The sequence below is a fragment of the Bubalus bubalis genome, chromosome 8 (genome assembly GCF_019923935.1).
Source record: "Bubalus bubalis isolate 160015118507 breed Murrah chromosome 8, NDDB_SH_1, whole genome shotgun sequence".
In the NCBI taxonomy this organism is placed as follows: domain Eukaryota; kingdom Metazoa; phylum Chordata; class Mammalia; order Artiodactyla; family Bovidae; genus Bubalus; species Bubalus bubalis.
This window is the reverse complement of record NC_059164.1, coordinates 102,992,242-103,012,965: the sequence shown is the minus strand read 5'-3', so window position 1 is coordinate 103,012,965 and position 20,724 is coordinate 102,992,242. Positions and strand designations below refer to the sequence as shown.

Here is a 20,724-nt window from a genome sequence, read left to right as displayed (position 1 = left end):
GCAGCCGGGGAAGGTGGTATTAGTGACAAGGATGTCATTGGCCAGTGACACCCTCATCTAATGACAGTTTATACAAGAGTCACATAAAAGCTCATGTATTTTTATGGGCCTCTACTCCAAATTATGAAGCAGTTGAAAATGTAGTGCAATTTCCAAGATAATTTTAGCTAACATACATATGGTTTTCAGAATTAGGAGACATATATAACTGGCTGATCTGAAGCTATTAGTAACCCAAGTATTATTTTATTCGATTGCATATTGACAAGAAGGCTCTACTTGGTTATTAATTGGTTACCATCAATGCGATGAATAGTAACACCTCCTCCTCCTTGAGATCTTCTTTGAATGAAGTCTTCATTTTCTCAACATTTTTCAGGGCCTCCATATACCCTTCTATCTTAAAAAGTAATTAAACATTTTAGAACTTGATAAGTGAATATTCTAGATAATTAACATTATTTAATCCATGCCGAATACCTCAGTTCCTGCTAATTCCAGATAAGTTTGTTATTGTTTTAGTCAGTGACTCTACATTTGTTCTTCACATGCCAGGGGAGAGGCAGCTGATCAATGGACTTTATCCAGCAGTTGCTAGCAGAAAGTGCTGTGGGGAAAGAGAGGCAAGGGTGAAGCCTGGTCTATAAGCTTGTTGAATTCACTGTTTACTTGAATGTGTCTCAGGCTCAGGAGAGTTGTTTTATTTTCTGTTGAGACAAATAAAGCACAATAAGCATCGTAGCTAATTTTAGTGTTGAGGTTTTTTTCTGGGAAGAAATATAGTCAACCCACCCATGCAAGGATTGTAAACCATATTCGATAAATACCACAGAACTTTTAAGAATACACCTCAATCTGTATCTTGGTTAATTGGGGGAAAAGTCCTTGGGGGAAGAACGAAATGAAGACAATGAAAGCAGTGAGAAAGGACAGAGCCGGGCAGTTGAGTTGGACAGGCTTTGGATGGCACTTTGCTCCAGTTCTGATGGCTCTTTTTCTCTGATCATTTTCCTTCTCAGGGTTTTTAACAAGTGTGAAATCAGAACTCAGGAATCGATCATCTGAATATTCTGATATTTCTGATTCAGAAGACTCTGGACCTGATTGCACTGTACTGGTACGCCTGGGACCCTGTAACTTACAGTATGTGATGGAAAGATGAACACCCGCTTTCCTTTATGTGGGAGGAAAGTGGATGACAGCTTTCCCAAAGCCTGTCTATCTGACCTTTGTGGCACAGAGCCTTCTCTTCAGTGGTAATTACACACACACACCCCGTCACGTGTCTACTTACATCTGATCAACAAAGCTTCTGTCTGATTTTGGAAAGGGTAGAGGGAGATACAGCTCTCATGTTTCTCATATTTCCTCATAGGTTATATTTCATTTTGCCTTAAAGAAAGCCTGTACTGTGTTTTTTTTTTTTTAACTAAAAAAAAAAGCCTGTGTTGTTTTTTTTTTTTTTTAAACTAAGGAATTATGTTACTGCAGTAACTAGAGATTTCCACTTTTTCTTATGAAACACAGAAATAATTCCATGATAATGAAGTTCTCACTTTCCCTTTAGATGGATAAAGTGTTTTTGATTAGTTTGTACAAGCGTGTTCCAATTTTTTATATAGATTTCCCTCTATTTAATTATATCAGAAAAATAATTTTACCACTGAAGAGTCTGAAAGTTCAGGTGATGAAAAGAAACAAGAGATAACATCAAACTTTAAGGAAGAATCTAATGTGATGAGGAACTTCCTTCAAAAGAGCCAAAAGCCATCTCGAAGCGAAATTCCAATTAAAAGGTAGGCATGCTGATGATGATAGTCTTATTACAATGTTATATAAATGATAGGAAAACATTTGTTATTTTTTGTTTGTTTGGGGGTTTTTGTTTTGTGTGTGTGTGTGTGTGTGTTTGTTTTGGTTTTAAAATTTACCAAATATTTCCTTAGAATAAAAAAGTTCTTGTCTTTTCTGCTGATCTGCCCTTCAGGGAATGTCCTACCTCGACGAGCACAGAGGAAGAAGCTATTCAGGGCATGCTGTCTATGGCAGGGTTGCACTATTCCACGTGTTTACAAAGGCAGATACAAAGCACAGACTGCGGTGGTGAAAGACCCTCTCTCCAGGACCCCAGCGGCTGCCACAGCAGTAACCATGAGGTCAGGCAGTTGTATCGCTGTGATAAGCCAGTGGAAAGTGGTAAGAAACATAAATTGTAAGTCTCTGAAAAATAACATAGAACCCTCACCTCAATAGCCCTGTAATCCTAGCTTGAGGTTAAAGATTATGAACAAGAAATGTTTATTAAACATCTTTAGTTGGAGATGGTGTTAGACATATTGGCAGAGAGAGAGAGAGAGAGAGAGAGAGAGAGAGAGAGAGATAATGTTGACAAATGTCAGCTGCAAATAGAATAACTCAAAATGTAAATTAACGGATTAAGAGTTGTGTTCACTGACTTGCAAGACAGTATTGTTTCCCTTTTATAAGCTGATCAGAATGGAGGGAATGTTTGTGTCTTAATTGATGTGCTTAGTTTGAACAATCCACTCTTTTTCCTTTTATGGAAGGGAAGGCAAGCTTTCAGCTGTGTCTGCTGGAGGGTATCCTCTCCTATTTGAAAAGGAGACATTGGGAAAAAGAGACTTGCTGGCGATATCAGTGGTGCCACAGAATGTTTCCTTCTGTCTGCCTTTAGGGAGGAGTTTTGTTTCCCAAAAATCTGAGGAGGATTAGGGAAAGATGGTACTACATTAAAACTGAAGTGTGCTGTAGGAATTGTGTTCATTCCCACCTAGCTGTGTCAACTATGTGCCAGGAGCTTGGCATTCATTTCACTTAATTCTTGAAACGACATGTTGGATGTGTGTAATGTAGCTTTAATAGGTAAAGAAAAAAAGATTTAGTGGAGTTAACTTGCCCACACTTACGTGGCTACTCAGTTTACTGGAATTTGAATACAAGACTAGATCATGTGGTCTCAAAATCTTTGCTTATTGTATAAGATGAAACTCAGGTTTAAAGAGGTTGTATAACTTGCCTAAAGATGTATTGGTAATGAAAGATCTCAAGTTCAAATCTGGATTTTTCTGTCTTTCCACTTATCATTCTGTCTTCCTATAATCTCTTTGGCCCCTTGAAAAGAAAGCTTCTCTGGAAATGCTGCCAGATTCAGGCAAACATATGCCTTTATTCTGTATGGGAAAATATACTATTTTTAGAGAAACTGTATTGCACTTGGTTTTACATCTACAACAGATGGCCACAGAATTTGATCTAGGTCCTCCAGCATCTGGCCCAAAACCTGCCGTAGAAAGAAAGACAGTCTTTGAGAGAATTGAAATAATTAACATGTTGGATTGCAAGCTGGTGACTGTTTTGTTTTTGAGAGGGAAAGGAGTATGGTGAAAGTATATGAATAAAGAGTTAGCATGCTCATTTTTTGAAGAAAATGTCAACATAAATTTACTTTCAGTTTTAAGCAGCAGGCTAACTTTGTTCTTTAAGATCCAGTTTGTGAGAAGATTTTTAATTAAAATTTCTCTTTAGGATATCATGTCAAGACTGAAGATCAAGACTTGAGGAGTTCTTCCTGGATTAAACAATTTGATACAACTTCCAGATTTAATCTTCAGGTATATTCAAGGTTTGAAATATTGAAATAGGATTGTCATTAGCTCTGCTTTTGCTTTTGTTTTTAAAACTGCAATCAGTAATCAACCCCCAGATGTAGAAAGCTTAACAATTATCATTAAATGTACATTTGAACAGCTGTCCATTTTTAGGGATTCTGATGTACTAACCAATGAAAGGCTTATGGATAGAATGTTATCTGGAAAAAAGCAACTTATTTAAGAAAGCAGTTAAAAACTCCTGGCTGCCAACACCTTTAGGTTATGTCTGGCTAGAATGAAACATGAAAGGAAAAAAGTACCACAATACCACAAGGATCCTTTTAATCTCTGCTGTTGTTGAGCATTTTTAGATACCACATTTCTTTGAGAGTTTGATGACAGTTACAGGAAAATGTTTTCTTTCCAAAAAATGTTCTCCATAAATATGACTTGTGCTTACATTTTTCTCATGGTTTGTACCCCACCCTCACCCCAGACCATTCATTAACTCCAGATTAAGAGTCACTGCTCCAAGAGAAGACACTTGATGTCTTAGGATTCTCGTGTATGAATGCTTATACCAAACAAAATGAACCCCCAAAATACCTTTTTTAAAAAAACATTGCCAGTAGCACCAAAAAAGGAAGGCTGTATGACCTTTTTTGGAGAAGGAAATGGCAACCCACTCCAGTATTCTTGCCTGGAGAATCCCAGGGACAGATGAGCCTGGTGGGCTGCTGTCTGTGGGGTCGCACAGAGTTGGACACGACTGAAGTGACTTAACAGTAGCAGCAGCATGACCTTTTTGCTGCAGACCTTGGAAAATGACAACCAAAGAAAAAATCAAAACTCTTAGGTGGCACAGTGGAGTCTCCAAGCCTCCCCAACCCCATTTGCTGTCTGAATAACAGAAATATGGATGGTTTTAACGTTCTTCATTTGGTTTATCTATATTTTATAAATACTTGTCAATTACTTTTATAATAAGAGAAAGAACCAAGTTATTTTTTAAAGGCAAGTACAAATTCTTTTAATGGGAGAATATGCTCCAGAGACAAAGGTCAGGTAAGAAATTCCTTAACTATTAAGAATTCACTTATTAATGTATGATTTTATAGTGCCTCACTGGTTATAAAATTTATAACTCAGTAGCATTATAGGATTTAGTATTAAAAGGTAAGCTGTTATTTAAATCTAGCTGTTGCTTTTATAATTGTCTTTGAAAATAAAGAAGTAGAAGACATGATTAGCAAGATCACCTTAGAGAAAATAGAATTTCTGGTTCTTGTAATCTAGAGAGGTATTAGAATAGTGTGTCAGATTGAAAAGCTGTTTCTTCATGCTCAAGCGTATTTGTAAGACTGTTTTAATGCTCAGGTGTATTTGTAAGACTGTTTTAAAGCATGTCTGTATTTAATGCTGTTTTTAAAAACTTGACCATTACAGAATCAGAAGTTCACTTTAATACACACACACAAACACACACTTAAAACTAGTTTCATGAAACATTATATCTACAGTATGCTCTTTTCAAGTTTATCTTTTCCTTTTCTCTTTTTAATTCTGGTTGGGACCCTCTCTGTTTTGATTTCAAGACCCACCAATCATCTATTTATCTATAATGTTTTCTTCTCGACTTGAAGATGTCTCAATTTAAGTTACGAGGCATCTTTAAAACCTGAATCCTTCAGAGCTACTAGGTTTTAGAATGAGATGACCATCAGGAGGGGTCATCTATGGCCACTTCATGTTAAAAAAACCCAAGTTCAGTACTCTATTTCTTCTCTCTCTTAAATTGTTAATACATTACTTCTCGTAAAGAAACCCTAAAAAGTCGGCCTTATTTCCTTCTTTCTTAGGATCTAAATAGAGGCCAGAAATGCATCAAAAAGGAAGTTTCATCAGAAAGCAGTCACAAAGTACAAAGTAGGAATTCTGTGGACAGCAGTGGCTCAAGCCTTCAGAATGCAAAGTATACGCAGAGTTCAAGCTTGACATCAGGGGCGTGCCAGCTAAGTAACGGCAGTATAAGCCCAGAAAGGCCTGTTGGTGAAACTTCCTTTTCAGTGCCCCTTCACCCCACCAAGAGACCTGCGTCAAATCCACCACCTATCAGCAACCAGGCAACAAAAGGTAACATTACACGTGTGTAGGTTAAGTTAAATAGACATGTCTCTGCACTCACATTGCTCACAGCCTGCTGGGTATGGACACTGCATTGATAGGTGCTCAGATTACTATAGGGACAGAGAAGAAAGTATCTCAGTCAATCCTGAGGAGCAGGAGGGGTTTTCTGGAAGGGGAGGTAGATCCTGGAAAGGCTGTGACGGGTTAGCTGTGCTGAGACAGGGGAAGGGACAGGGTCGACAGCACTGACGGCAGAGGAGACAGCGTGACCCAGGGCAGCGGGGAGGAACAGCACAGGGTGGGGGCGGAACAGGTGCGTTGCTGAAGCAGTTTGAGGCAGGATGGTAAGAGCTGGTGCTGAAGAGATAGGCAGGGCTCGGACCGGGGGAGTGTCCTGTACGTCTTAGGAAGGAGGTTGGCCCTCATCTCGTGGGTGAGCTGGAAGGGTTTTAAGCAGTGGACTTCCAGGCGTGTGACTCGACCCATTCAGGACGCCTAAAAGCCTTTGCCTGCCGTGTCGCTCTGCTTTAAGTCTTCCAGGTGCTGTCAACTGTGATTTTCACTGTTACTTACGTTGCTGTTGGTGTGCTGTATTTTGTAGGTAAACGTCCAAAAAAAGGAATGGCAACAGCCAAACAACGTCTCGGGAAGATCCTTAAACTGAACAGAAATGGCCACGCACGTTTCTTTGTGTGACGGAGCTGCGGCTGTGGCCACTATTCCCTTCGGAGACTGGTCTTGGGGTGCGGGAGCCTGGAGCTTCCACGTGCCCCACTGAAGCAGTTTGCATGTACAGTAGGGAACACTGCCTGAAGAACAAAATGAACCTGATGCTGCATTTTCACTGTGCCACACCCACTCAGCAATAACCATTTTGGACCTGGTGGGGAGAGGAAGAAGGAGGGTAGAACCTTAAAAAGAGACCTTGAACTGGAAAGGGTCTCTTGTCAGGGCTTGAATTTCATTTTGTTGTTGGTAGTGTTTTGATTTATTTTCAGTGATAGGGTAAAGAATTATCAGTAATTTATTTAACAGATTTTTTTTTAAAGTTAACAGCTTTTAAATTCTTTCTTTTTTAAAGCTATTTATTTGGAAGATTTCTGGAGAAATATCTCACTAATTTAGATTTAAGAATGTGAAGGTTTTTAAATTATTTTTGATAGTGTGTGTGTTACACGTGGGGAAGAGCCACGGTAACAGTAACTAGTCTGGACTCTTAAATTTGCTATTCAGGTTAAAGTCTTAAACAGGGATTTGATGCATTAATTATTTTAAATTAAGATGTATATGAAAATCATTTTATTTTATATATTTCATGTGTTTTTTATAAGCTATTAGCTTCGCTTTTGCTAACATCCAAGGTGCATACTGTTATCCAGGTCGATTACCTATGTCCCACCTTCCCTCTGCACTCCCCCTCATTTCGTGACGACACAAGACTCTTCTCTTTGCAGGGAAACACTTTCATAGCCAGTGTGTAAGAACTACATTCAAGACCCCACATTTCTCATTTCGTTTGACATTGCAGTTTTCTTCTAAATAGAATAATAGGCTTCTTGCATTTTCACTTTTGCTGATGATATCTGGGTCCCAAAGAGTACAGCTTTAATATCTTTTCCCTACTTGTGGGAAAAGTATTATAAGTTTGGTTAAATTGTCATGTTTGTAGTTTTCCAAATACATTTATAACTCCAGAGGGCCTTCTTCATACTGCTGGTGTTGGAGGGCAGGGCCAGCACCTGCCACAGAGGTTATATTTTATGATGCTTTTATTCTGTATACCTAATCTGTTGGAAAATATGAAATATGGTTTGACTTAGAATATTCAAATCTGCATAATAAGCCGTAATATAATAAGACTATACTATATTAAGTTGTATAGAAGCAAGCATGTTGGAGTAGATGAATTGGGTGTGTGTGTGTTTAGTTTTTTATTTCTTAACCTTCTAATGAGTTATTTAAGATGTGGATTGGAGTAAAATGGGTGCTTTTTGCAGTTTCTTCCATCTGTCCTAACTTAACCAGTGCATAGTGAGGTTAAGTATCCGGTTGAGCTTTAAGGAATCATTTATCTCCTTTGTGCACAATTTTTACTAAATGCCAGTTTTCAGCTGCTTGCAACAGCTTATGTTTTCCTCTCCTCCTGTGACATAAAAACAAGTTATTTCTTGTTTTTTTGGGGGGTGGGGTGGAGATATTTCCAGTTCTGACAATAGAGCATTTTATATATTCCTACAAAAAGTACAGGCAAATTGGATAAAATTTATTTTTATGGAAAAGAAATATGGCCATATTATGGATTTGTCTTTTTTTTTTTTTTTTCCCACTCAGCAAGGTAGCAGGATTTTCCCTTTTAAGTATCACTTGAAGAGCTAAGAAAAAAGAAGTCTATACCATTGTCTTTCATGGTTACATTCAAATGTATTTTCAAAGAGAAATATTTCTGTTTCCATTCCAATATTTCATGGAATATATATATCTTATGAATTAGCCTTTTTGGTTTAATGACTGGACCACTGTCTGGGTCTTATCTGGGTTTCAGGAAGAATTTTTTTGAAGTACTAAATGTCGATAATAGGCTGACTCAAAACTGTCTACACTATGCCAAAACTAGGTAAGAAGTAGGTACAGTCAGTCATTTGGTTGGTCATCAGATCTCAAGATATCAAAAATGTGGGTTTGCGTGATTCTCCCACCTTCCCTACACAATATAGTGCTGTGATGTTTTGGTTTTCTGTAGATAAACCATTTTAGTGTTATAGTACACATGTTTTGGTTTTAGTTTAGAAATGAGAATTATAATTTCTTTTTCCAGCTACATTATGATCTGGGTTCTTTTGTTGTCTTTACATTTTTCACAGCTCTAAGTATTTTTAATTACCTTTTTTTTTCTTTAGCCATAAAAATGAAAATAATTTATTTTTATGAATTAAAATGGTGGCCAGTATCTGCCCTGTGTACTTAGGCCAATAAATACTAATTTTAAGTAGCCAGTATATGGAACTTCTAAGTGAAGGTACTGTGGATTCATTTTTGGCAGTGTTAGCCCATTAACTGGCTAAGTTTTAAAAACTTTCAGTAAGATGAAATAACCACTAAAATAGTACATGTAAACTTTTTGTGAATTGGTAAAAATTCAGCCACTGAATCCAATGACCTCCATCGTCAAAGCTCTTATAAAATCACTGACTGTGCTGCATCCCTGTATCTCGTGGAAATGACTGAACTTTGAAGTGACTGCCACCAGCATCTGGACTCGACTGTAATAACCTTTCGTCTTTCCCTCAGTCTCATTTATAAATAATACCACCCTACAGACACTGCAACTTAGGAAGACAGCGGTGGTGGCATTTAGTTAGTTATAAGCAAATACAAATAATAACCAACAATTATCATTTAATATATGCAATTTTAATTGTAGCAGGTAAGCATTTTCCTTTATTGATTCAAATAAGTGACTTCTGTTAACCTGGAATCCACTGTACTCTAATTCATAATATCACATAATACTAAGCTCTCCAGTATTGATTAATGATGTAAACTCTACAAAGCTGGCAGTTCATAATAGTCCAATATCCTAGAAATACTTTGAACTTAATGAGGCATCAGTTGATTTTTAAAGCATACAGAATTGAAAATTCTGACCAAAATCATCTTATAAACTCAGAAAACAAGCTCATCTGTATCACTACTTAAGTACTCAGCACTGAATACTGCTCTAGTTTTTAATCCAATTATTGCCTTTTTAATGAACTCTACTGTATTTATTCATATGAGATCAGATATTTATCACTCATCTACTATGTGCCCAGCACTACTTAGTACTGTGGGAGTGGGGGGATATAAAGTTGGGAGTTGTGATCTCTGCTCTTGAAGGTATTCTTCTCTAGGAAATAAGTAGTATTATTTTCACTTCTAAGCAAACTTAAACAAAAGAGGGCCCATTCATAGAAAAAACAAGACATAACTTTATTAGTTTTAGTGGAGATACACTGTACAACTATTGAAGTTAAATTTTTTTTCAAAATTTAAAAGACATTTCAAAAATTAATAATTTAATGTTCATAATCACAGGGGCATGTTATAGCATGAAAGGAGCAGAAGACCTGGGTGTTCGTCCAAGTTCTGCCCTTTATATTTTAGTTGTGTGACCTTGAATAAGTCACTTATTCTTTCTGAGTCTTGGTTTTCTCATTTGTAAATTTGGATCAAAACTCAGTCAAGAAAAACATAGAAAAGTGTTAATCTATTTACACTTCATATTTGCAGAGAATTTATGATAAGTTACAACTGACAACGAATGCACATTTATGTGCATTTTTAAATGAAAACTGTTACTCATAAAATTTGCTTCATATCAAATATATGCCCAGAGCATGCTACCTAAAAAAAAACTGAAGAATCTCTAACAAGGTGCTGAATTAAACTCAGAATCAGTGCGTGAAGTGAAAGAAAAAGGAATGAGATAGTTTGTGGAGAAGAGTGAGAATGTTTATCCTCAAGTAAACATTAAGACGATTAGATGATTTAAAGTAATTAAAATTAGTTTTGAGTTCTTCTCAAAGAGTACTGCTTCACAGATTCTGTGTATTCTTCAAGGCACTAGAATAGGGTAAAATAAATCATGAAATTAGGATGGCTTAGCAACTACTCACAGTAGTAGGGCAGGAAAATAAGGTGGAAGAATAATGGGGGATCAGCAAAGACAGCTCTGAGCTGGCCAACAATGGCTAATTGGGTAGAGAGAAACCACTGTAGTGTAGGAAGGGAGTCTTGACTGGAAGCTTTAGAAGAAAAGATTCTGCTTTTTGCAAGAAATGCTCTCTAGTGATGTCAACTCCCCAAAGAGTTGATGAATAACTGGCCCGGTATACTGCTGCCGTAGTCGATATTGCAGTGTATAAGCATTTTATGATTTCATATTAAGAGATGAGGGCTTCATTATAAATTTGAAATTTTTTCAAAAATTAATTTTTCTCATTAGTTGTTAAGCTAATTGCTTCCTCCAAAAAGAGAAGTTAAAGGTCATCAGTCATTTTCAGGTGCCCCAGATTTTCATTTAAAGCAGTTTTGAGAAGGTTGAACATCTGACCTTTAGCTTAAGAAAAGAGACAAATGAAACCCAGAGAGGGCAGTGACCAGCTGGGGGCACAGTGGATACTAGACCTCTGGTACTTTGCTCCCTACGGCAGCCCCTGTCCTGTGACACTGCGGCCTCGGCTGATCTGTGGTGGGTGATGCTGATATGCTTCCTAGAAGCCAGGGGGAAAGACAGAGGAAGTGACATACTCACTACATTGCTGTTGAACGTAATGGAGTTTTAATGCTGTAGCCTTACTAAACAACCTTATTTTTTTTTTCAGTGAATGTCATGCCGTAAGTCAAATATTTGATACCCCTTACCTAAAAATTTAAGTTAAGGACATTAAGAAGCAAATGTCTATTTCCAAAGCAATTAGCTTATCATGACTGTAGTTTTATTCTGTTATGGTATTTCTTTTCTTCTTCAGTGGGTAGAGGAAACTTAATACTCATTTACCTGCATTCTACTCCTTAGAGTCTCCCTCTCACCCTTCCTGTTCTTTTCTAATGTCCTGAAGCTTTGTCTTAACAAGTGTAATATTGATTTTTTTGTTGTTGTTGTTAAAGCCTTTTTGAAACTGTGTTCAGTGATTCTTCCAACAAGTTTTATCTGCTCTGCACTATTTCACTAATAAACCTTGGCTACCACGTAGCCCAAGACCTCCAAGTAGTTTACCTATGCAAGACCTGTGACGTTCTGAATTCACTTTTATTTCCGAAGACAACCTTAAATGGAACTTAATCATAAAGATAAACCTTGCCTCCACCCAGTTTATTTTGGCCATTTCCTTTTCAAATTGTCAGCTGTTTTCCCCCAAGATTTTTCACCAAAACAATGATCATAAGTGCTAGAATATATAATATCTTGCAGGAAAAAAATAACCCAGAAATACTCATATTTCTTTGGTGGATTTTGGTGGGTAACCATTACCAGCAGCAGGTGTAATATATAATAATGAGTTGATTCCTTGCCTAGAATCATTTCTTCCCTCTAAGATTCATAGGATTCACTTTTTATTTTTGCAAAGCATACATATAACTTCCACATTATAGTCAGGGACCTGAGGTGTAACTTGCTAAGTGAACCCCAAGGTTATTTTATCTTGCAAAAGAAACCTAAACCAAACTAAGGGCCTTACATTTATGGTTAGACTGAATCAAAAGCTATAACCTCAGTTTTTCCAAAAACAGCTTCTGACTGCAAAGCAAGTCATGCAGTTGTTAGGTATGAAATAGCACTGATCAGGAAATGCACATGCGTCTTGGCAGACCGCGTTTCCTTCCGAAAAGACTTTTCTACTTTTAATATAAATTAAGCCATAACAGTTTCATGCTGTGGAAAGAGGGTGAAAAGGTTCATTTTAAGAGATTATATAATATGAATTTTCACATTTGCTGTGAAATGTCTAACTTCGCCAGTGCTTCAGCAGGTTTGTTTGATTTGGGGGTGCTGGGGGGAGGGTAGAGGGTGGTGACAGGGAGGGGTAGTCTTGGTTTTAGGGGGTTGAAATCTGTGAAATTTGAAAAGGGACAATTGTTGGCTCTGGTATTGACTAGTTTTGTAGTAATGTTTTGCTAGCCTGACTGACTTTCCTGACCTGATTTTCATGCCCATGGTCCCAGGTGACTGGTAGCCTTTCTCGTTCGGGGTGTCTGCAGAGTAGTGTCTTGTTGTGTGGGTAGGCAGTCAGCGTGTGTGCACATGTGTGTCCTTTGAATACAGAAGCACACTGTGACGGCAGAGTGGGGTGTGGCTGGGAAGTGGGATGCTGAAGCTTTAAGAGCATTTTTTTTTTTCCGATTCGTAACAGTATTTCCCATCTTTTGCCTGCAGGCAGGGAAAGTGTACAGTATTTATTTTGTTTGTTTTAAATTTGTAAGTTTTTAAGTAGTTTACATTGATTATTATAGAGAAGGACAAGTGACTTGTTTAAAGTTGTATTTGGTATTCCTACTTTTCAATTTCTGTATTTTAAAATATTGAAATTAAACTTGTATTACTTCAGTTTGATTTTTTTTTTTTTTAGCAATCGGTGTATTTTTTGCTCCTTTTGTTTGAAAGTATAAATGTTGAAAGTTGTATAAAATGTGTCTTTGAAAGAAAAAAATCTGAATTCTATATCCAGTTCCGACTTTCTGTTCCCTTTTTCTGCTTATTGAGTCTTGAGAGATTTATTTGAGAATGTGAAAAGCTGTGTCAAACTTAGACTCCTTCTAGTTCGGATGGTTTCAGTGTGAAAAGTTTGAATGTCTTATTACCTTATTAGATGTGTTGTTGGGGAAGCAGTTGCCGAAACATGGAGGAACACAGAGGGGTGACTGGCTGTGCTGTGGTCATGGGTGAGGGTGCTTCCTTATGGTCACTTAAGAGCATGCACACGCACACACACACTCCTCTTAGAGCACCCACAGTATCACACACACACACCCTTTAGAGCACCCACAGTATTACACACACACACACACACCCTTTAGAGCACTCAGTGTCTCTCACACACACACACACACACACACCCCTACCTTAGAGCACCCGCAGTATCCCAGCTGCTGCTCTACTTTACAAGGTGAACAAACAGCAGACCTGTTCTCTTCCTCCGGAAGCTTCTGTGGCGGTGAAAGGCGAGCAAGAACACGGCACCTGGGGCCTGGCTGCCTCGTGAAGGCGGGAGTGGAGGTGCAGCTTTACTGAGGAGAATGTGGTCCCTCCGGACAGGTGCTCTGAGGACACTGAGAGCCAGGCCTGGCGGGATCTGAGGGTGCCAGGAGAGAAGAGCACAGAGGCAGGATCGCTTCAGGGCGCAGGGCAGGAAGTGGGCGGAGAGACCACCTTGGAGGAGGATCCTGGAGACCAAAGCAACAGAAGGGCAGAGGCTTCTGCTCTGCCCCTGCCCAAGAGCATAGAGGTCCCAAGAGCATAGAGGTCCCCAGGGCGCACACCCCCACAGCCTTCCCAGAGTTTTACCCAAGCCATGTTTACACCACCTCTTTCTATGACTGGCCTGCTTTCGTCCAACTGATGGAAACCTAGATCTGAAAAAAGCTGTTGTTTAAAAAAAAAAAACCTACATACTCTCTATAAGCCTGTGAGGTGTTTACCCTTCCTCCAGTTTGTCTGTTGGGACTGATTATCAGGACCTGCACTCTAATACTTTGAGCCTGATTTTTGTGTTTCTACCAAGCAGTGAGACTGTGAGATACACCAGTGCAGGATATGGGTGTTGGAGAGGGGGGGGAACAAGTGCCACACGGCAGGTAGGGTTTTGAACAGAAGCCCTCATTATCTGTTTCATTAAGTACTTACTGTAGGCAAGGCATATTTTCATTTCTTCCTCATAATCACCCAACGAGGGAGGTGCTGTCCTCCCCACCCTACTGATGGAACTGAGGCCAGAGGGTAAATAACACACCACTAATGAGTAGAACTGAGATTGGAATCAAAGCCCAAATCTAAAAGCCATCTTATTTCTCTCGATTATTTTAAATTATTATATACTTTGAATTATTGAACAGGAGTAGATGGTCTTTAGGAATGGTTCTGTTCTAAAATTTTCTTTTTAGGCACCCATTTGGGATCTAAAACATGTTTTTTAACAGAAGTTTCCTGTCACACAACTGAAGTTTTGAGTCTGTACTTTCCCAGGGGCTGGGTACATATGAAAAGACTGAGGTTTCTCTTCTAGGAACCCATGGTCTGGCTATAAACAAGGGGCATGTGGTGCAGGAAGCAAGCTTGAATCCCCACAGTCTCAGCCCCCAGGGTCTGCGTGTAAAGGCCATGCCTGCGCACCCTCCACCAGCCTGGCCAGCGCCCCCTGCGGGATGCGCTGCCCCTGCCACTGCAGCCCTTCCCTGTGGCCTCTCTGCCATCCTCTTCAACCCCTCGCTGCTGGCTCTGTGAGGGGATTGGCCCAGATGAGGACGGAGAAAGACTGTCCACTCTGCCTGCACCTGCTAATACTGGGGCTCTGATTTCTGGAGCCTGGCTCCCCTCCCACTACCCCCCCAACAATCACCATCCACATATCATCACTCACTTTTAAGTTCCCCATACTCTCCTTCTTGCTGGACTCTTGCTACCTTTGGGCCCAGAAAGACGCTTTATGCTTTATTAAAAAGCCAGTTCTGAAGTTGTGTAGATTCATATTCCTTCTATGCCAGAGTTGGACAAAGAGGAAAAAATGAAGGGCTTAAAAACAGAAAGTAATACATGTGACAGATATAACTTGAAACAAAAGTTTCACAGTAATATTAAGATGGTATTTTGACCTTCCCTTAATCATTTATCCTAGAAGCTGTCCTACCTAGGAAACTTGAGATACATTTCAGGTTCTGGAGTAACTCCCATGGGTGGCGGATGACCTCTGGGGAATGGGAATAGGACAGAGGGGTCACTGAAGCTGGGAATCTGCATACACTCTGATTTTATGATTTGGGTGTTTTTTTTTTTTTTTTCCTAATTCAAATAACATTTCAGTTTTGTAATTAAGACAAATCACGGGTTATGGATTAGCTGCCCCAAGATGCTAATTATACCATGTACCTATTCACACCCATCAGAAATCTGGCCCTTCTGAAACCATTAGGTGTCATTTCAGGGGCTCTGAAGAGCTCTGCTATACCATAGTCCTTAGTGTTAGTGCAGAAAAGAATTCAACCAGAGGCAGTGATAAGTGATTCATCAGAACAGGACGCTTGTGAAGCTTACAAACGGGTGGGCAAGAAATGTTAGGCCACAAGAACTTACTGGGCTACAGTTTTACAGTCAGAGGAAAAGTGGGGAGGGGGAGAATAACTGTTTTTCTTGAGTAGACTTCATGCTTCCATCATCAGCTCCTCCAGGTTGAGCAGAGGAGTTTTCTTCTCTCTACAAGGCCAAGCTAGGTCCACAAATTGTTTTTTAAGTATGTAGAAAGCATATCCTAGGGATCATTAACTTACTGAGCTCACTGGGCAGTATGTACATCTCATGCCACCATTGTTTTATTGTTTTGGGGCATGTCTCATGCTTCTGCTGCATTGTTGCTAACAAGCTTCTTAGCATTTTGTTGCTAAGCAAACCTGCTTTCTTGAGTAACCATTAACTTACAGGGGTTTCCCATATTTTTTCTACTTACAATCCCCCAGTGGGAATAACTATTTAATCACTTACTTTGTCCCTTTACTCTGGCCCTATCACTTCTGCTCCCCGGGGTGCAGTCTAGCAGCAGGTGCAGCCTAGCAGGGATGCGCTGGGTCAGGATGCTGAATGGGACACAGAGCCAGTCACCAGGGGGAAAACACTCCCTCCACCCCTGTTCTCAGCCATGTCTGTGCTCCATTTCTCACTCTGCAGAGTACCTTGTTTTGTCTGAACTAGAAGCCTGAGTTTAGGGCTGGGACTACATGTGTTTTCTATCATCAGCACCTCCCCAGAGTTTCAGTTCAGTTCAGTCCAGTCACTCAGTCGTGTCTGACTCTGCGACCCCGTGGACTGCAGCATGCCAGGCCTCCCTGTCCATCACCAACTCCTGGAGTTCACTCAAACTCATGTCCATTGAGTTGGTGATACCATCCAACCATCTTATCCTCTGTTGTCCCATTCTCCTCCCACCTTCAATCTTTCCCAGCATCAGGGTCTTTTCAAATGAATTAGTTCTTCGCATCCCCAGAGTTTAGCATACTAAAAATACATTGAATAAACAGGTGAACAAATATGGATAGTCCTCATTTTCATCATTCCCTCCCCCAATCTCTCCCTCCCTTAGAACTTAAAACTGAAAATTTTATGGTAATGCTTTGCAAACTTTATGTGACTTGATTTGAAATATAGATTATTCTAATGGTTACTGTGTAAAACTAAACAGATTAGATTATGAGAGGACTTTTTTTTCCTATTAAAAGTAGAGGAAAAGGTGCTTCCTGAAGGTTTGTTGCTGGGTTCCACAGAGCAGTATTTTCAGAGTTTTGAGGCAGGGCCCTTCATGGGGGCTGCTCCTTCTGCTTTAATTCCAGGGCAGGGTGATGATCAAGGAAGGAATTGCCGTCCTCTCCTCCCCAGAGACCAGCTCTGTGTAACCCAGGGTATTGGGAGGGCAGTGTGGTCAAGCCACAAAGTAACAAGGTCTTGTTATATAGGGTTGCTCAGACAATCAGACTCCCATGTTCCCTATAATACACACTACAGAGGGGTTACACAGTGATTGTTCCTAGAACAAATAAGGTGACTTCAGCTTCCCATAAACAGCAGCAGGACATTTCAAAACAAGTTCATTCCCTATATAAGGATTTAATTCCCTCATAGACAAGTTTTACTAAGTTTCAAGTCACCACTTTCTGCTCACCATCTGCTATCCTCCCAACTCTTTTTACTTTCTGTGCCTTCACTATTGCCTGTTGTCTTTATTTACTTATTTATCTACTCTGTGTCATGTATTCCCCAGGTTTTCATCCCTGCAATTTTTTTTTTTTTTTTGGGCGGGGGTCGTTCTAACTTGGATGTCCAGTTATTATCTCTTACACTCCCTTCACCTTTGCTCTCCTTTCAACCCAGACTGGTTTTCATGATCTATTAATACAATTTATCCTTTGCAAAAACCCTCCAAAACGTGCCCTGATCTCCATTCACGTTGAATTCAAAGGGCAAAACCCAAATCCAAGCTGAACCCAATTTCCCTGAAAATTGGAAGCAACTAATCTAGCCATTGATATGATCCCTGGCCCCCACTCTAGCCCCACTTGCAGCTGATAATCCTTCTCCACGTCCTACTGGGAAAATAGAAGCCTAAATTAGTTTCCTGAGCTGCAATAACAAAGTACTGGGCTTAACACAACAGAAATCTATTCTCCCACAGATCTGGAGGCTAGAAATCGAAAATCAAGACATCGGCAGGGCTGTGTTTCCTTTGAAGGCTCCAAAGAATCCTTCCTTGCATCTTCCAAGCCTCTAATGACTGATGGCAATCTTTAGCATTCCTAGATTTGTACATATCATTACAACCTCTGCCTCCATTGATATCCTGTAAGCAGATAAGGTAGGGGATCCCTGGGGAAAGAAAACCAAGCATGGCTTCCTTGACAGAAGAGAAGCCATTTTGGCTGAAGCCATTTTAGGCCTACGCTATTTTGAGATCTAGTTCTGGGCACAATGCTTGCCCTTGAACAGATCTCAGTAATAATGATCTTAAGGGAACAAAAGGACAAACTGTTAGCAGGCAAGAGAAGTAACAACAGCAAAGATAACAAAGCAGTTGTAAAGACTCCCAGTTCTGTTTCAAGGGTAAAGACGAGTCTGAAGCACTTTCTTGAGCTGTTCTGAAGAAGTTAACCACCCCTCAGGTGCTCAACCTGGAGAAGGAAATGGCAACCCACCTTGGTATTCTTACCTGAGAAATCCCATGGATAAAAGAGCCTGGTAGGCTACAGTCCATGGGGTTGAAGAGTCAGACACAATTTAGCGACTAAGCAACAACAGGTGTTCAACCAGCAGATCAACCGGAAACTACGGCCTGATCCTGTTGACCTCTTCTGAACCTCATGACTGCAATCAATTAAAGCTTGGGCTCTGTCAGTCTACCCTAATTCTATGCTGACTTCTACTCAAGTCCTTTCATGAGTATGCATATACCCTTAGCTTAAACCTTCCCCAATTTTGCTGTTTGGGGAGACACTGCCTTGGGAAAGATCACCAGTGTTCTTACTTGCTGCAGGTAATAAATCCTTCTTTCTCCTGATGGATCTTTGACTTGATTGTGTCTTTTGGCTCAACACCCACCAAGAGGCAAACCAAGCTTTTGGATAACAAAATCACTTTAAAAAAAAAATGTTATTTTATTGTCAAACTCTACTAAAACCACAATTAAAATTTTAAAGTTCAGTAAATTTCCTGATGATTCAGTGGTTAGGACTCAGCACTTTCACTACGGGGGCCCAGGTTCAATCCCTGTTCAGGGAACCAAGAACCTGCAAGCCCCATAGCATGGCCAAAAATAAACAAATAAAACTGAACTTAAAATTTTATTTAAAAATACACAATGACAATTTTTTAAGCAATTAAAATCCAGGAGAAAAATTGCTCCTCACCCCATCCCCTAACTCATTTTCATCTGTCCGTGTTATTATCTACTCTTCATACACCTCATAGATCTTTGGTAGCTTAACAGCACTTAACAGCACTTTAGTAGTAATATTAAAACTAGAATTTTATGTTCATTTTAAGTTAATTGAATACGGTAAGTATTTTTTTCTGCACAATCTTTCTGCCCCTCAACTTTCTTTCCCACTTTTGCTAACACCTCCCTACTGCATACTTCCTACAATATCAGTGCCCACAGCCATGGTCCTGCCTCAGCTTTCTCCGCCCGTTCAAAAATATTCCACCACATTCACACACACACACACACACACACACAGACGGGATTCGCTTCTTGCTACCGATTTAGACATTTTTATACAGCTTTCTTTTTTCACTTCACATCATAGATGTCTTTCTAGGTCAATAGGCAGAGATTTAACGCACGCTGGTTAGAGCTGTGTCCCAGTCTGGATAACGATCAACCGCGTTGCTCCCATCACCCTACTTCCTCCACACAAATGCTTCTGTTCGTACCTTATCTACCGTTCCTTTTACTTCTAGAAGATTCTCAGAAAGATGGCTGGGTCAAAGATCACGCACATTAAACATTGTAATAACTTTTTCGGGATTATTTTCCCAAAGGGCTCTAACACGTCACATGTCAGTGATGCACGCCCGTGAGGTGTTCCTGTGCCCCCATGGCCTTTAATATAGTCCATTCAGCAGGCGCGGGGAGAAATGGCTTTTCGTTTGAAAAGAAGGGATTTTCACGTTTAAAACAAGGGAGTCACAGCCTGAGCTGAAGAGAAAGCAACACTGAGGCCGCCTTTGCGACTCTGTGTGATTGCTTCCACCTGAGGGGGCCCCAGGGCGTCTTCCTGGTTTCCCTCAGCGTCTAGCGTTTGACTCGCGCGACGCCGCCTGGCGGTTCGCAAGGGCGCGTCCCAGGCCGCTCCGCCCAGCGCCCGGCGCAAAGGTGCGCGGTCCGCCTGCCGCGCTATTTCCCGACGCCCGGAGTCAAAAGCGGGAGGCGCGCGCTCCCGGGCGGCCCCACCCCGCCTCGTCCCGGCGAAGGCGCTACCGGAACGCCAAGCGCGACCCCTAGGCTGGGTCGACTCTCTTCCTGTCAGCACTCTGAGGGGACTCGTCGTCGAGTCCCCCGGACGCTGAAGAAGCTCCTGCGGGCTTCCGACGGGGCGGGCGTGCACAGCTGAGGGGCCCGGTGCCGGAAGGCGCCGAGCTCCGCTCAGCTGAGAGCCGGAGGCGTGGCGAAGCCACCGGGTTCTGTTTTCCCCTGGTCGGGGGGAGCTTTCAGTTTCGTTTTCGGCCCCAGTCTCCTCCCCGCGGGAGCCGCCTGCTCCCCTCCAGTCGCGGGCCCGACGACCATGGCGCCGGCCGCCCTTCTCCGTGAGGTGACCCAGGTGCTGTGCGCGGCCGGGGGCGCCTTGGAGCTGGAGGAGCTACTGCGCCGGGTGCGGCCGAGCGTCGGCGACGACGTGCTGGACCGGCTGCTGCGGGAGCGCGGGCGCTTCGTGGTGGCGAGGCGGGCGGCCGGGGCCGGCGCGGCGGCCGTCGAGCGCGTGGTGCTGGCCGTGTCGCCGCTGCGGCTCTGCGGCGCCCATCTGGGCCCGAAGCCGGGCTGCGCGGGGCTGTGCTCGCAGCTGCACCTCTGCAAGTTCTTGTTCTACGGCAAGTGCAAGTTCCTCAGGGACGGGTAAGGCGCCGCGCCGGGAGCCCGACGGCGGGGAGGGCGTCTTCCCTCCCCGCCCTTCGTCAGTTTGGGGGAGAGACTATGAGGTGGCTGTTCCTTGGCCTGTACTCCTCCCCCTCCTTTCTCTTCAGCGAACGTTTATT

At 41.3% G+C, this 20,724-nt stretch overlaps 2 protein-coding genes and 1 long non-coding RNA gene across 5 annotated transcripts in view; 2 read left to right on the top strand and 1 right to left on the bottom strand.

The window, feature by feature from the left end:
• Window positions 1–12,945, top strand: part of KDM7A (lysine demethylase 7A) — a gene marked incomplete at its 5' end in the record, with an annotated part of 78,249 nt that extends 65,304 nt beyond the window's left edge. The window contains 6 exon segments of the mRNA XM_025291638.3: window positions 1,020–1,117; window positions 1,648–1,796; window positions 1,988–2,196; window positions 3,547–3,632; window positions 5,471–5,744; window positions 6,340–12,945. Coding sequence (XP_025147423.1) covers window positions 1,020–1,117; window positions 1,648–1,796; window positions 1,988–2,196; window positions 3,547–3,632; window positions 5,471–5,744; window positions 6,340–6,434 — 911 coding nt within the window. The 3' untranslated portion in view covers window positions 6,435–12,945.
• On the bottom strand, window positions 216–19,846 carry LOC112586549. Of its 2 annotated transcripts, none has more exons than XR_006552970.1 (4): window positions 19,405–19,846; window positions 13,341–13,661; window positions 481–607; window positions 216–400 (listed from the first exon to the last, which is right to left on the bottom strand). It is a non-coding gene; the product is annotated as an uncharacterized LOC112586549 (long non-coding RNA). The 2 variants fall into 2 exon arrangements; XR_006552971.1 differs by having other exon boundaries at window positions 13,341–13,570.
• A 31-nt stretch (window positions 19,847–19,877) lies between these two features.
• PARP12 (poly(ADP-ribose) polymerase family member 12) overlaps window positions 19,878–20,724 on the top strand; it is a 46,528-nt gene continuing 45,681 nt past the window's right edge. The window contains exon 1 of one of the 2 annotated variants that reach the window (XM_006078779.4): window positions 19,878–20,584. In XM_006078779.4, coding sequence (XP_006078841.2) covers window positions 20,256–20,584 — 329 coding nt within the window. In that variant the 5' untranslated portion in view covers window positions 19,878–20,255. The remainder of the gene's footprint in view (window positions 20,585–20,724) is intronic. The other variant, XM_025291641.3, reaches the window with a different exon arrangement.